Here is a 16,579-nt window from a genome sequence, read left to right as displayed (position 1 = left end):
AGACTTGAAGAGTCAATTATGACTTAATGATTTAATAATCATCGTCGTCATCGTCGTCGTCATCGTCATCATCATCGTCGTCATCGTCATCATCATCATCGTCATCATCGTCGTCGTCGTCGTCATCATCATCATCATCATCATCATCGTCATCATCGTCGTCGTCATCATCATCGTCATCGTCATCGTCGTCGTCGTCGTCGTCATCATCATCGTCGTCATCGTCGTCGTCGTCATCATCATCATCATCATCATCATCGTCATCGTCGTCGTCATCATCATCGTCGTCGTCGTCATCGTCGTCGTCGTCGTCGTCATCATCGTCATCATCGTCATCGTCGTCATCGTCATCATCGTCATCAGGATCGATTTTACCTGACAGAGCATCCTCAATCCAGTCCTCCAGCTCATCTACAGATGGCAAGTCGTCACCTTCATCCATGTCCAACCACACGCTGTCAGCCTGCAGAGTGAAGAAGAACAAATAAAACAACTGAGAAAATCTCTGAGGAGGTGAAAGCCTTACAGAGTAACTAAACCCCTAAACCCCCCTTTTTGTTTTTGATAAAAAACCAGTGTTTATTTTGTAGAGTTGTTTATGTATTCAGAATCAAATCTTGACATTTTTGTGCAAACTATTTGAATTCTACATATTGTGTAAATATGCATAGCAACTGACCTCTACTGGTTGAAACCCGCCTATTTGCAAATGAATTTAGCTATTGGCTGACCTGGTGCCAGGTGATGTATATGGTACCAGCTTTTATCTCCAAGCCCCCCCTCCCCCCTTCCAGCTCCTAAAAAGACATCTGCGAACTCTGTAGCTCTGACTGTGGAGAGGTCACACAGGGATGAGTGGGCGTGGCTTAGCCCCCCTTCCCAGTCTGAAAAGTGAAGCCAATGCGGAAGTGCCTTAAACCAACATTCTATTATATTTCGAAATAGACGTGAACTTGTTTTGGGGTGTTGTCCATATTTTTGTCTTAAAACCTTAACCCTCTCACTGTGTGTTTTCACTTCATCAAAGTTAATTGGAACATTTTGGTATGTCTTGTTCAGAGTTTGGTCGCACCTTTTCAACCAAAGCTAGCGCTAGCCTTAGCTGGTAACTTAAGGGAAAGTTTGTTGATTTTCAACCCGCTCTGTGTACTGCCGTACATGCAGATGAATGGCGCCAGCACAAAGAGGACCCCATTTACAAAACAACAATCAGCAGGTTGAAATTTTCCCTCTTAGCATTTAACTTAGCACAGCGCCATTGAAGCCATAGTCTATATCGCCGACGTTTCATTTACGGGATTGTTCAGGTGCTGCCAGAAATTCCGCCGGATGTCCCTCATTTCGGCCGGATGTCCGTCACCTTCCGCTTTCTTTGTGTTGGCATTTTAATAAACTCTGGTGGATTTATGAGGACTATGGTTAACTGCTCCTCAGATCTCTGCAGGGTAAATCCAGACGGCTAGCTAGACTACCTGTCCAATCTGAGTTTTCTGTTGCACGACTAAAACAACCTTTGAACATGCGCGTTCCACCAAAACAAGGTCCTTCCTGAGGCTATTTTGAAGAGGCACCGTTGCTCCGTCTGGTGCTTAGCGCCACCCAAGATGATTGTGATTGGTTTAAAGAAATGCCAATAAACCAGAGTACGTTTTTCACCCATCGCGTAATGTTGTGTGGACTAGCCAGACAATCTGGCAATGCGAGACTATTAAAGCTATAAACAACGCATCATCCTCGCCAACTTCACCTTCTTGTCCAAATATAGTCACTCCTGGCTCCAAAATACCAAGATGGTGATGGACAAAAAGCAAACCACAGCCTTCAAAACATGCTTCAAAACGGCAGTCCACAAACTAATGGTCTACGTCTAAATATATATGTATAACAGAGGGCGGCAAAACACACAAATAACAGGCACTCTATGAATAAAGTACCAAAAACATTACTCACATCACCAGCATCAACAACACCAATCTGTGGGTAGGACAGGTCAATTCCAAAAGTCTTCTCCCAGTGTGGCAGAAGCTGCAGCGAAAATTAACACAAATAATTTTGATTAATTCTGTTGTTATCAGCAAGTGTCAATCAAATAAATGTCTTTGACATTTGTGAAGAATATGTTTCAGAAAGCTTAGTCATTAAGTCTCAGTTGACTGTGAGTCAAGGAGAACCTAATGGAGTTTCTCTGATTTCCATTATATACATGTTGGATTCTTACCAGGGGGAAGTCGTCAGGGTCAATCCAGACAATGCTGAGGTCAGGGTTGTCTGTGTTATCCTCAGCAACTTCCTTCAAGATCTCAAGGAACTCAAAACCATCTAAGGAGTGGAGAAGACAACAGTGCAACTATAACTAAACTATTATAGAGGTGAATCAACAGGGTGGCAAAATGGTGGTAATTGCTATTTGCAGATCATTTTTATGACTTCTCCTTCATTCACCTGCAGAAATGCTGTATAGTTGCAAGGGACAGTCTAATTAAATTACGTAACCACCATGCAAAAACCTCCTCCAACCCCTTTGCTGCCACACGTAACACTTTCTAGATTTGCTATTGGTGACTGGTAATCATTTTGTGGTGTTTCTGTCAGTAATGTTTACAATTCATTCGGGGTTCCTTTACCTGGGTCAGACTCCTCTGCAAAAGCAATGATATGTTCACCTTCAACATCGTCATCCTGTGGAAAGAATAAAGACACACTGAACCTACTGGGGTGAATTTGTTGAAGCTACAAATTCAGGAAATTCAAAAACAGTTCTGGAGTTGTAATCTCATCAAAGCCTCCTCATAGAAGACATTTGGGTTAGTTTGTTCTGGTGTCAAAAGTTCTTACCCAGATCTCGTACATGTTGTGTGGCTGCAGCTTCCTCAGGGTTGGTCTTGAAAAGCACAGAGGAATAAGATGTTACAGGTTTTGTTTTTCATTATAGACGGTTGGGCATTTACCTCATGATATCGTTGGAGCATAACATTAATGGGACTTGCCTGTCATTATCTTCAATGAATTCCACCAGCTCCTCTTCAGAGTAAGGTTTTCCTGGGATGACCACTGGATCATCAATGAAGGGTTCATAGAAGTCTACCTCATTGAGCTTCAGCTCCAGAGCCTTGGCAACCTGTAACACACGACCAAAGGATTAGAACTGAGCATCAGAACACGAACCACCAGACTAATGAACACTTTCTTTCCAAAGGCCATCCAGACTCTAAATCTACACACATAATGACTCTCCGCCCCATATTTCACATTTTATTGCATTTTATTAGTGCTTTTTACAATTCATTTTACTGATCTGTGCAATATTATATCATTGACAACTGTGCAATGTATTTATTATATAATGAATGTTGGCTGTTGAATGAATGTTGTTGCTTTTATGTTATGTAGGGATGTGTGCAATATAGTTTCTCTCACAATTTTGTTTTATTCATTGTAATATAATGACAATAAAGGCTTCTTATCTTATATAAATCCGTCTTTAAATGACATAAACAAAACCCTCTGAAAAGTGTACTGAAGTGGAGATTTCTAAAAACTCCTTTTGAGAAAACAGCCTTTAAAGATATGTATTGTCAAATTCCATACATTTTTATTGAAAACCGCTATTTACAGATACAATATCTAATCAAATAAATTAAAAAAAAAACTTTAATAAACCCACTGTAAGCACCTAATTATATACATCTAGTTTTAAATATATTTTCCAACACTCATTTATATTCTACCTTATTATGGTGTTTTAAGTGTGTCAGGTCAAACTTAAGATAATGATCTTTATTACTCACCTTGGGACTGAATGTGGCAAAGAACTTGATGTGAGGATGGAACTCTTCAGCAGCATCGGCAAAAGCCTCAAAATCTGAAATTTTATAGGCATCCATGAAGTTGTTTCAGTAGATCGGCTCCTGTATGAAATATCTAAGAATGTTGACTTATTGCTCTCATCATTAATGTAGCTCCTAGCGTGCTCACTTGAAAATCACCTTAAAAATTAAATCAGTCTGCAGCTCAAAGTTAAATCAAGCAACCTGAGCCTGGTCTCTGTTGCACTTGCAAGAAATGCAATCATGAGCAATTATGTTGAAAAGCAACTGTAAAACACAAATTGAAACAGGTTATCATGCCATCACAGTACAGATTCTTACGTTCTGACTTGTGACTCTTAAAGTAGCCCACCAGTTTGATGTCCTCTTCGATGTTTTCAAAGCCTTTCAGTTCCCTACTATTGTCAATAATTTCCACTGGGTCCTCAAGAACCTATGAAGGAAAAAGGAGGGTCATGGAGGAGAAAGGGGGAAGACAATGGAGTTGAAGGTGACAGAGAAAAGAAGAACCCAGAGTCAGATTCTGTATCATCTTCAAAGAAAGCAAACTGGGATTTAGAGACGTTTTTTGGTGAAATAAAACAAGATATTAACTGGGAGATTATATCCTCACGAACATCATAGATGAATTCCACGATAGTGTCTGCTGCAAACTCGCCATCATATTCTATGACTTCATCGTCTGTGAAGATGTAGACGCTGTCGGACTCATCAAGGTCTGGGGGAAAAGAGAAGAAGCCCCGACCAGAGCAAAGGTCACATATGCTAATTAGACAATTCACACATCCACATTCAACTGAGAGCTACATTATCACTACAGGTTAGTACAAAATATTTAGCCATTAGATCAATAGTTTGATTCTGACAAATGGCTGAGATACTGGTACTGGCTAGTCTCATTTTGCATAATGACCTAAGTTACAAGTGTCTGCAGCTGTGTTGATTTTGTTGAGTGTTTACCTAATTTCTTCGCAACGACTTTGTCGTGCTTTGCATCAATGAGGCCGACTCCAATATCCTCATCATCAAACTCATCCAGGACCTGGGCTACAAGCTGTAAAACAAAGACACTGTCATATAACTGAGGACATGATTTGTCATTTTAGTCCATAAAACATGGCCTGCATAAGTGTGAAGCAGATTTACAGTCCATATCATGCACACGTATACCTTTTTTGATAAAGTTGTCTCACTTATTAGTTTCATTACCATAAAAGCCTGCTTTTCATAGCTCTGCTTGTGCACTTTCTAAATCTGTATGAAACTTGAACCTCATGACTGACAGTTGGTTCCACCAATGGCAGTGCCATGTTTACAGCCTGGTTTGAGGGTTGTCTCAGTGTGTTAGGGAGGGTAAAAGGCGCACGCACACACACACACACACACACACACACACACACACACACACACACACACACACACACACACACACACGTGTCAGACATCTTGAGCAGCTGCTTTTACTGGCATAAATACAGTAGTTTAACCAGTGTGTCCTGCAGGTTGTTGTGCAGATAATTGTTGGCATTTCTTTGAATTTGATTGGAGCTGCAGATGGGTGGGGCACAGTGAGGCAGTTTGGTTAGTGAGTTTGTAAGTTAGCAGCAGGTGAGATAAAATACATGCAAAGCATACCTTTACATATAATGCAAGTATATGCTTAAAATTATACATACATTGTATAAAAGTACAGTATTTTGGTTTTACTGTGACTTTTATATGCATTGCATTATATTTTGTTGCAGATCCCACCCTTTTGGCATTTAAGAAGGCTAAAATAAGCTTTTAAAGGCCAAGTGATTGAGGTGAGTAAGGCTTCACACTATCCAAGCAACTGAAGGATACATATGAAAATAAATTCTGATAAAGAGATTAAGCACTGGTTATTTATACTGGTAATTTGCCAATTGTTTTCCATTTCCTGTGTAAACACTTTAATAAAACCAATAAATAAAGTGAGAGGTAAATTAGAGATAAATATGTGCATTTGCATAGATACATTGGAGGTTGTTTATCTTGATTTGAATATGTAATATAAATACATTTGATTTCTCCCTAGTTATCATGGTGTCATCTTATTTTCTGCAGTTGTTTATAGATACAATATGAAAATTATTTCATAGCTTCATATCTGCATGTCATACAAGCTAATATATAAAGTAACAAAAAATTGCCGGTGCAACACAGACGTCTTCTTACTTTATAGTTTTGTTTTTTTTAAAACAGTGACTCACGTTTCGATGTAAGGTTACATCTTCATCAGAGTCCTACAGGCTAATATATGCAAAGTTGTTTTTACATTGGTGCATCTGCAGTAATGTGGCTGATATAATTTCGTCAGGAGTAACTGAACCTCCCTAACTACATGTAAAGTTAAACCAACAGCCTCAGTATCTGGGATGGGATTGCATAGCCTCAATCTGATCTGATTTGATGTTTTCCAACTAAACAACACGCAAAATACACAGCAGATGTATACAATTTCATTTTTAAACACTACCACGTTGTATTTGTTCACTGAGAAGAAAAAAAAACACTACACAACACAGGATACTTATCTGTTTTCATGGACAGTGAGCATTTAATAGTAAATGGAAACATGGCAAAAAATATCATAGTGTAATAATAAACAGTGTTAAACCACCTTAACAATATGTTTTTTCGTTAAACAAAGGGAAAAAACACCTAATTATGACTTCATCACTCCCATCATCTCATATTTCATTTAACTTAACAGTGCCTTGACCTCCAAAATGTTGAGCGCTTTGCTGCTGTCTGTTACTAATAATAGATTCTCATCAAATGTAAATCATAATACATTCATAAGGAGAAACACAAGCCTTCAGGGAGCTCGACCCACCACAAAAGCAGCTAGGGATAAATATAGCGCCAGAAGCCACACCAGCCCAGGGACTATTTTGGCGAGGTGGCAGTGATGCTCATTGCTCTGGGATCCGCTGACAAGTACAGTACTGCAAGTGTCAATCACAGCGCAGAGCTGAGCCGACACTATTGGAGCCAGAACCTCCAGTGCTGACCTCCAGTCCTAAGACCGAGCCCTAACACTCCCATACAGAGACACCAAAGGCTGTGTTGATGATGTGATATGCTCAGTGGAGCAACATGTATTAATGTTTTCCTTTCTATAATTATCTATTAATATTATTTTCCTTCCCATTTCATTAATTGTGTTGAACTTACATGACAAGATATATCAGTAATTTGTTGTTTGATTAATTTAGTTAGTTTTTTTTAATTCTTTCCATGTTAATTTGTGTAACTTGGTACGATCACAGCTGTGGTAGGGACTGTTGAGTGTTGAATACTTATCCTTTAGTGTCATCCCACTCACATGATGCCCAAATCTGTTTTTGAATATGGTTGTAATTGCCAAGAGTTTTTTGTGTGCCTGTGAGTTCTAAAATGCTTACAGCTCTCCTGAAACATAAAAAAGCATCAGGTTTATAAGGAAGCAGCCTTTACTGTACACTGTGTAGTGGTCATGCCAAATGCTGTAAAAGCCTCATGATCCAGTGTATATATTTGATAAATCAGTCATCACCCCTATTACTTTTTATAGAACTGCAACTTTCAACAAATGCAAGTATAACTTTTCCTAGAAAATGCAGTGTATGAATATGTGACATTTGATATTTTAAGTAACCTGACAACTGACCCAGGTCAGTTGTGGTTTGATGTGTTTGTGAGCTGATACTGAAAGCTTGCTCAATGGTGATGTAATGTCTCTCTGTGAGAAATGTGATGGAACTGCTGAGTATCCAGGCTGACAGGAGACCTGAGACATGCTGATAGAGGTGTGTTAAGTAGCCTACATCACACACACAACACACGAATGAACACACACACACGCACGCACGCACGCACACACACACACACACACACACACACACACACACACACACACACACACACAGCCTTTGCCAGAATAAATTATATCTTGAGTCCTCACAGCTCAGCTCTTTGGGTGGACGATATTGACAATACACAGCAGAGGCTTGTGACACATTTTTGGGACTTCACCAATAAGCATTTCTGAATCCAGCAAAGCTATTTTCCATCTTGTAGCATCACTTTCCCATGATAACTACCCCCGTGTTCAATTCCACATTTAACACATATTAAAAATATGTCTTTGTTAACAATTATACTCCTTCCTTACCCATTTAAAATGAATAATAATCTCTTTTCATATGTACCTAAGCCCTCTACCAGCAGTATACTGTCACACACATCTGCATGATTCATATTCTGTGCATGCAAATAAAACTAGAGCCTCCAACCAAGTAGCAAGTTGGAGTTAAATACTGTGTGATGTTTCTGTGTGCTTTGCAATGTGAATCCAGCTTTCTCATCAGCAAGCAGTCCTCCTTATTAAACCCATAGTTCCCATCTCAACCCACCTCAAGGGCCAGCTCCTCAATCTCAAACTGTTTCTGGGCGACGCGGCTGGAGCCGGGATGGTCATGGTAGTACACCACCATAACATCGTACTTCTTCATCACAGACTTATAGTTCTTGGCGTTGAGGTCGTGGACACGGTCCTTGCCATCATACTCTGGGAAGTCTAAGCTCTCCTTGCCCAGTGATAGCCCCCCAAAGGACAGCAAGACTGCCACAAGCACCCAGGTCCACTTCATGGCTCCTCTCTAAGATAATGTAGACGTATTCACAGTTTTCTTTACAAGTAAAAAAGGGACAGCAAAAAAAAACAAAATAGGTAAAAGTATGGAGAACCCTTTCCAATCCGCGTCACCCAGAAGAGAGCAAGACCAACTCTTGCAACTGGCAGTGGGGCACAGGGTGCAAAAAGGGGTTGGGCTAAGTTTGACATAGGTGCAAATGTATGTCTACGTGGGGTGTAACTGGGAAAGATGAGGTGGGGGTCACTGTGGTTGCTGGGGTGACAGCTTTGTACGTGTGTGTGTGTGTGTGTGTGTGTGTGTGTGTGTGTGTGTGTGTGTGTGTGAGCTTGAGTGTGTGCGCAGACCTGTAAAAGTGGGTGGAGTGAGGAGATGAGGACCAACGTACTCTCTTTCTCTCCCTATCCACTGAGAACAAGAGAAGACATGATGGAAGTGAAGAGAGTTGGTGCAAAAGCAAGGAATAAAGAGACAAAGAAGGATGGGATGTGTTTGTTTGTGTGTGTGTGTGTGTGTGTGTGTGTGTGTGTGTTTGTTTCTTGAGCCTGTCCGCTTTGCACCAACTAAAGAAACAGTGATATGATGGATTTAGAGGTGGCTACGAATATGAGGAACTCTTTTCCCATATTAAGTGTAGATGGAGGCTTGTATCCCAGCTAAAAATAATGGATGCAGGACAGGGAAGTGCATATCAGGAGGGGGTGCTGGTGTCTAATTTGCGGCCGCTGGCACCAGGGCAGCGCTAGAATGTGGTGCTGGGTCACTCAGGGACATGGAGAGAGGAGAGGGTGGTGCACCTGCTGAGGATTCAGTGCATAGGTGTCACTTAGCACTGACTCAAGAAGAAAGTGAAACATAGAGTTTTGAAGGGGGGGGATGCATGTGGCAATTTCTTTGGGTTCTTTTTGAACCTGATCCATCTGTACATACAGTAGGCTACACGTGTGTTCCGTGCAATGTGCATGTATCCTTGGGGTGATGTGATATTACTTTACAGATTGAAAGGGAGGAGGTAAGCTATAAAAAAAATGACTGGCATGGTATCGTAATACTCCTTCAGACCCCTAAAACACAGATGCACACGACACACCCTTCTTTTCTGTAGCAGGACATGCAGCCTGCAGTATTAAAGTGGAAAGATTTAGTTTGAAGGGAGTTGTTGAAATATGCACTGACTGTGTGTCATCACATCCCAATCAGTGGTGTCACAGCAGGTGTTTTAACTTTGATGACGATTGAAAACACCCGCTGTGGCATTACGTACTGAGGTGAAATTAAGTCCAATGCAACCGTTTATTTTGCCTTTTGCTGTGGAGTTACCCTTTGACAGAGCACAGATGCTCCAATAGGATTACATTCTTGTTATTATTTTATTTTTTATAAACCACATACCTACACGACAACCCATGACATTCGTCTTTGTGTCCGATCTCATTCTTGTCTTCTCAGTTCACGAAACATTGACATAAAAAAAGCAGTGAATTGGAGGATCAACTCGTGTAAGACTAAGCGAGTTGACTTCCAAATCAGTATATTTTTGCAGAAGACATTTTCACAAGCCACATTGAATAAGTCACAGGTGTAAATAATAAAATTTGTTCAATATATTGTAACCTATTTGTTCCTCAAAAATCAAAATGGTTCTTTAGCGATCATGTTTGTCCTACTATAAAATAACATTTATATGTTTGCTATCATGAATCTACACACGTGTTATAATATACAGTAGGTGGAGAGACTGTGATGGTTTGACCAGAAGAGGAAGCTGTCATTTCCTCTACTGGTCAGTAGAGGACGCTACTTAAATCTAAACCATACATATTAATAATTAATATTAACAGTCTAGATAGATAGATAAGACAATTAACCTACTAAGCACCCCCCCCCCACACACACACACACACACACACACACACACACACACACACACGGACAATTTGCACTACCCTTTCCCACCCATACTGTTCTATTTATTTATGTACAAATGTACAGACTGTAATTACACCTATACATAGCCAGATTCTACTGCTCTTCATACTATTCATCCTGCACATACACTTATTCTTACTAATCTTATAATGGTATCACACTGCACATAGCTGTACTATACTGTACATATCTGTCTATATGGTTCATACAGAATTATCCGTATTTATTCAGTTTGTCTTATTATATATTCTGCTAATACACTGCATATATCTATATTATTCTTACTACTATTATAATGTCACTGCTACTACATTGCACATATCTGTACATGTTGTTTATACATTGTTCATATTACATAGTCATATTTATTCTGCTCTTATAACACTGCAATATATTTATTGTCCTGCTTATGCACCACCTGTCTATACTTTGTATATCACATTGCACTTTTCTGCTTTTTTTTGCACGTCTGGTTAGACGCAAACTGCATTTTCTTGTCTTTGTACTTGTACTCTGCACAATGACAATAAAGTTGAATCTAATCTAATCTAATAGATAGATAGATAGATAGATAGATAGATAGATAGATAGATAGATAGATAGATAGATAGATAGATAGATAGATTTAGGCATCCAGTAGCTTAGACAACCATAACACAACAAACACACATATATCTCACATACATAAAAATCACTCACAGAAATTTAAAGAGTTAACCATTTGTGAAGTGATTACAAAGGTCTGGAATGGACTGACCATGTGATGCATTGACCATGATAAGGTGCTATGGTAGAGTGTGTACAATGGTGGTAGTACAAAAGTGAACAGTGCAGAGATTGAACAGTGCAATAGCTTATTATTAAATATTAAATATTAACTATGACTATGAAAAGACAAGGATGTAAACATAATAGAATTGCTTGACAAACAGGAAAATAAAAAATATACTTAACTTCTATTTACGTCTATGATCTAAACTGTTAGCTCACTAAAATCCAGTAAGGTCTCTGAGCCGCGTGTGATGTTACTATCATCTTAGATGCTGGACATTTTAAGAAAATGTCCAGGACTCCATTCAATTTTCTTAAAATGTCCAGAGGTTAAATAGGCCTATTTCACAGACTCACGATTTTATTTGTTTCATTGACAATTTGTCAGTGTTTGGGGTATTTTATAGGCATACGTGTAGCCTATGCAAATAACCATAGTAATACAACTTTATTGTTTTTAAGCATATTGTATTTAAGCTTATCTTTAATACATGCATAGGCGTAATTTACAGGGGGGATAATCAAATACTGGCCTGTGCAACCGCCCCAAATATCTAATAATAATTTCCTTTACATAATTAAAGACATTTGCACCATACATTGATGCAGAAAAGGCACAAATTGTTGCAGAAAAATTCACCAGAATGCAGGAAATTAAGTGTATGAATGTTTGATATGCTCAAAATTTACATTTTGCCCCCCCCCAAAGTTACGCCCTTGAATACATGCATGGCATGACGCAATGTAACTGTAATTGAAGTGACATTTATCTAGCTCATTCTCACAGTTGTCTGTCAGCTTGAACAATGTCCATAAATCTTTACTTCAGTCAATGTTGGTCAAAGGGCGAACAGAGGGGGGCGGGGTTATATTCTTGCTTCCCTGTGGGCGGTGCTAAAAGCAGCAACAACCTTTCCATAACATGTAGGAACAACACACCTCACAGATTGTATTCATTTTACGGATGAGTAAAATGTAAATTATTAACGCAGGAGTTGCCGAGGGTTGAAACAAACTGCAGTGTGACCTGGGTGTCAGTTGGTAGGCTACGTAACGTTAACGTTACATTAAACAGAGTTTAAGGTAAGACTTTATGTCTCGATGACATAAAGGTTAGCTGACGTTAGCTATCGTTAAGTGACGCTAACGTTACATTGTTAAGAACTACGTTACTGCTATCTCCTCTAACGTTACTTAGTCCCTGGTAATTAGCCTGGAAACCAGACGAATCTGTCAGCGCATGTTTCATTCCTCTGGCCGGAGCTACCATTGTTGTCGTTAAAAATATTAGAGAGATTAAAACAATGCTGCATTCAAGTCATGCGGTACTAGCGGTAACGTTAGTTACTGCTGAAATATACCTCACACCGAGCTAATATCTGTACACAGCCTGTCAGATAATATAGGAAATCAACAAATCATAACCATTCTCCTAATTTACAATATTACTTTGAATGTTTTTACAGATGGCTGCATCTGTGGCTAACAGAGCGATAGGAGCCATTGTAGGATCAGCAGTTGCAGATGCAGCAGGTATTGATGGTATAAGTCTGTAGAGTTGTATTGTATCTTATGTAGTCAATAAAATGAATTTCCTTGTCCTTCCCCCTGTTTTAATACTCTTAAAGTTTCTTTTTCCATCAAAGTATCACCATCTTAACATCAGTAGGCACTTTTCTGCTGAGTTTCTACCTTTTTTTTCTTCTATCGTGAGTCTTTACCCTTAAAGACAATACCAGTTGTTTTGCATGTCGTAGCACCTTTCCTGTTATCAGCCAGCCATTTGATTTCAAGGAATGTCTGGTTCTGAATGAAATTGACCTGCTGACTCATCGTCCTCTACAGCGCAGCCCCTCCACTGGGTGTACGATCGGCAGAAGCTGCAGGGGATTCTGGCTCAGGATCCGAACCCCGAGTTCCGCTCTGAGTCGGCCAACCCTTTCTACAGGAGGCAGACGGGCCAGCAGAGCTGCTACGGAGACCAGGCCTTTGTCCTGCTGGAGTCCTTGTCTGAATGTGGAGGTAGACTTGCTTCTTCATCTTATTGACCCAACAGACTGCCTCACAGTCACCTCAAATGTTTACATCTGTTGATACTGTGTAATTTAAGAAACAAAATAAAGCCTCAAAAAAGTGGTTGTTGACAGTAGGTTCTGTTAATAAATGTGCAATTCCCATCATTGTTGACACTATACTTACACCTGTGACCCTCCACATCGGTTCTGGACATGTAGCATACTCATCGTCACCACGGCTGAATTATGCCAACATTAGATCCTCACTGTAGAAAATAGTTAAATATATGCCATGATGGTTTATATCTAATTGACCCCTTTCTTCACCAATGTAAAGGTCCCGATTCTGGTTTTGCAATATTACAACTGTGTGAGTTTTCCCTTGTCTAAGTTGTGTAACCTATATGGCCAGGTCTAAATGTTGACGATCTGAAGCAGCGCACACTAAAATTCTTTGGGCCTGGATCAGAGTATGACACGCCTGTCAATGATCCTTACAGAGAGAGAGGAGGTATGACAACTATCCAGTAGAAGTCAACAAGCCTTTTATGTAGTTGCAGAAGAATGAATTCAACTCTTTTCACTTAGTAAGGTGGGAATACTGATGATTGTTGTGTTTGTTATGTATACCAGGGCCAAAACCTCAGATGCCCATCAAGGGACCATGGAGACATGCGAGTTTAAAGAGCTTTCTGAAGAATGTGGATGCAGGCAAAGAGGAGACTGGTAAATCCGCAGTAATGGCATTATAATAACTAAGACATAACTAAGAGAAACCGCTCTAACTATTGTGTAATTTTCCACAGGCTGTGAGAGCGACTGTCAGATTGATGGAATAGCCAAACTGGCTCCTATAGTGGCTTTTTATGCAGGAAAGCCTGACATGCTGGAAAAGGTTGAGCAGGCAGTCCGTGTCACCCAGAACAATGATGCATGTGTGGCAGACACTCTAGCAGCTGCAAGGTCAGTATGTTTTCCATAGGCATCAGTTTGCTTTAACTTTACTGTTTTCACTCTCTGTTACTGATGAAAATACTGTTCATTTTCTGAATCTGGAATTGTAAACAAATAATGCACGACAAAACATTATGATGTATGACACAACAAGTGCAGAGACATTTTACCTGGTAATCCGTACTGACACAATACACCAATGACACACTCAATGCCGTGAAAAGAGGTTGCTTACTTTATTCCAGCGGACCAAATACAGACAAACACAAGACCTCATCTGTGATGGTGGAATGAACACTGTTGAAGGAGGGCAACATAGTATTAAAATGTTCTCATCATCTCTATACTTAAAATCTTGTGACAGACGGGTATAGTTTTAATATGTCCATTTATTTCCTGTAACCGCTACGATGTCCGCTATCAAGATAAAGTCAAAAACAATCCTAAAATAATTTTAAAAGTATATGCATTAAATATATTTAATTTTGAAATATAGTATCAACATATGAAGATCTCTGTTGACAGGGTTGAATTCCAGATAATGTCATAAATTTGGAAATTTCATCGTCCACATAGAAAAACTGCAGTGGAGTAGCATTTACGTTTGGAAGACCCATCATCACTGAAAGTGCTACACAAAAAAAAATCTCAAAATAAACTCTTTAAATGTAAATGTTGTGTAACTATTTCATGAAATGCAAGGTGAACATGGAAAGTTGCATGTCCATTTCCTAATGGAGGTTGTAACTTTAAGCATTCAAGTAAAAACTCCAAATGTCTAAGTTGGAAAGAAACGCAGCAGGAATCCTCAAACTTGAGCATGTACATTTTAGATGTGCAGATACAATAGTTAAACTAATTCACTCTGTTTATTTCCTAAGTGCAGATGGGGGCCAAACTAAAATTGAAATATATATTGAATTATACATTGATTTATTTCCCAGGTTTCTTGAGCATTTCATCCTGAATGGTCCTGATCCAAAAGCCTTGGACTCTGTGCTCGATCAGCTCAGTGACCCGAACGGAAAGCAGCCCCAGGATCTGGACAAAGCAGTAATTGGTATGTGAGGCCTGCACCATTGTTACTTCACTACACCAAAGTCATGGGACTAAGTCATGGGATTAAAGGGCTTACCGCTTACTGAGTAGTAACGATGTTGGTAATAATTTGACTTTAACTTTACCATGGTCTGTTACTACATTCCTCAATCTAAAGATACAATAACATGCAAAAGTGTATGTTTTATGTATCTTTACATATTTTTTTTATTTTTTTTTACATATGGCAATTGTTATTGTATTTGAGTGACTCTGAGTTTAGCTTCTTCTCTGATTGATACCAGGGCACATTCATCAGGTGAAGGAGACTCTGTCAAAGACTCCTCAGGAGCTAATCCCCACTGTGTTTCCAAACACATGAGGTATCCTCACAAAGCAAAGTACCACCTGTAATTCACATAGCTGTCATTGACTGTACTAGACAAATATTGAGACAACCAGTTGCAATGCCTTCGTGTCGTTCACATCTGGTGCTGATTTCAGGTTTGCCAGGTGCATTCCAAGCAGCGCTTCATGGAGTCCTGACAGCCAAGCACTATGAGCAGGCTGTCAGAGATACCATGAGCTGTGGAGGTTGCACATGTAGCAGAGGGTCCTTCATTGGAGCCTGTCTTGGGGCTCAGGTATGACTGTGTGCTAATCTTAACTCCATTATATTTAATATTATGCCAGTATTGTATGCCTGATGATTTATAAAAATGTGCTATTTGAATTCTCACAGATTGGACTTGAGGGAATTCCAGCTTCGTGGATATCCAAAACCCTGCATTATGACTCAGTGTTGAAGCATGCCAAGAAGATAACCAAACACCACCAATAGTATTCTTTTTCTGGAAGTGTTTACAATCTGAGGTGGCAGAGAACAAAATGAAAAGCTGTTGAGCTTTCACAGAACACTGTATGAAGGTTCTTGTCTAAACTGTTGGACGGCAGGAACCTGATGTTTTTGTCTCTGGTAAAGTTAAACATGTTGGTTCAGATGTTCGTAACTGAGTTTTTCTGCAATAAAGTAATTTTGAAAAAAAAATACATGTAATCTTGAGAATCTTTTGTTCAACCTGTGTCAATCAATGATGGTAAAGCTCATCATTATGAACATGGTAAACTAATAGTAAAGCACAAACATGTTTTTATTCAAATATTATTAATATGGTCAGTACCTGAGTCAGTATGACAGGTGAGGAATGGACTGTTTGACTTACTTGTACTGCCATAGCTGTACTGATATTTTATATTAACTCTTGTGTTAGTTGGGATAGAATTAAGTAAAACTAATAGGTATTTTTATACTTCTGCAAAGAGGTCACCAGTATTCTTATTTTTTATTTATTTATTTATTTTTTTAAAATATTTTGGCTTTTTC

At 39.3% G+C, this 16,579-nt stretch overlaps 2 protein-coding genes across 3 annotated transcripts; one reads left to right on the top strand and one right to left on the bottom strand.

Moving 5' to 3' along the window:
* Positions 1 to 31: 31 nt before the first annotated feature.
* Positions 32 to 8,485, bottom strand: casq1a (calsequestrin 1a). Its single transcript, XM_078264033.1, has 11 exons — positions 8,249 to 8,485; positions 4,788 to 4,881; positions 4,445 to 4,545; positions 4,149 to 4,260; positions 3,789 to 3,862; positions 2,988 to 3,118; positions 2,836 to 2,881; positions 2,625 to 2,679; positions 2,219 to 2,319; positions 1,951 to 2,025; positions 32 to 463 (listed from the first exon to the last, which is right to left on the bottom strand). The coding sequence occupies exons 1-11, from the start codon at positions 8,483 to 8,485 to the stop codon at positions 32 to 34; spliced, it is 1,458 nt and encodes a 485-aa protein (XP_078120159.1).
* A 3,591-nt stretch (positions 8,486 to 12,076) lies between these two features.
* On the top strand, positions 12,077 to 16,243 carry LOC144526965 (crystallin J1A-like). Of its 2 annotated transcripts, none has more exons than XM_078264734.1 (10): positions 12,077 to 12,271; positions 12,655 to 12,721; positions 13,034 to 13,210; positions 13,616 to 13,714; positions 13,837 to 13,929; positions 14,010 to 14,166; positions 15,102 to 15,217; positions 15,501 to 15,578; positions 15,700 to 15,839; positions 15,938 to 16,243. In XM_078264734.1, the coding sequence occupies exons 2-10, from the start codon at positions 12,655 to 12,657 to the stop codon at positions 16,034 to 16,036; spliced, it is 1,026 nt and encodes a 341-aa protein (XP_078120860.1). In that variant the 5' UTR covers positions 12,077 to 12,271; the 3' UTR covers positions 16,037 to 16,243. The 2 variants fall into 2 exon arrangements, with proteins under 2 accessions (XP_078120860.1, XP_078120861.1); XM_078264735.1 differs by having other exon boundaries at positions 12,091 to 12,112.
* The last annotated feature ends 336 nt before the right edge of the window (positions 16,244 to 16,579 follow it).

Source organism: Sander vitreus, chromosome 12 (genome assembly GCF_031162955.1).
Source record: "Sander vitreus isolate 19-12246 chromosome 12, sanVit1, whole genome shotgun sequence".
Taxonomy (NCBI): Eukaryota; Metazoa; Chordata; class Actinopteri; order Perciformes; family Percidae; genus Sander; species Sander vitreus.
Note: the sequence above shows the minus strand (reverse complement) of the source record. Positions and strands in the feature narration are given on the sequence as shown.

What these genes read in the sequence shown, in the direction of transcription:
- casq1a (XM_078264033.1), bottom strand. Translation starts at nt 8,485, where the DNA reads ATGAAGTGGACCTGGGTGCTTGTGGCAGTCTTGCTGTCCTTTGGGGGG. An exon ending in TTGAGGAGCTGGCCCTTGAG is followed by an intron (nt 4,882 to 8,248) that starts GTGGGTTGAGAT and finishes TTTGTTTTACAG; the next exon opens with CTTGTAGCCCAGGTCCTGGA. An exon ending in ACCCTGACGACTTCCCCCTG is followed by an intron (nt 2,026 to 2,218) that starts GTAAGAATCCAA and finishes TTTTCGCTGCAG; the next exon opens with CTTCTGCCACACTGGGAGAA.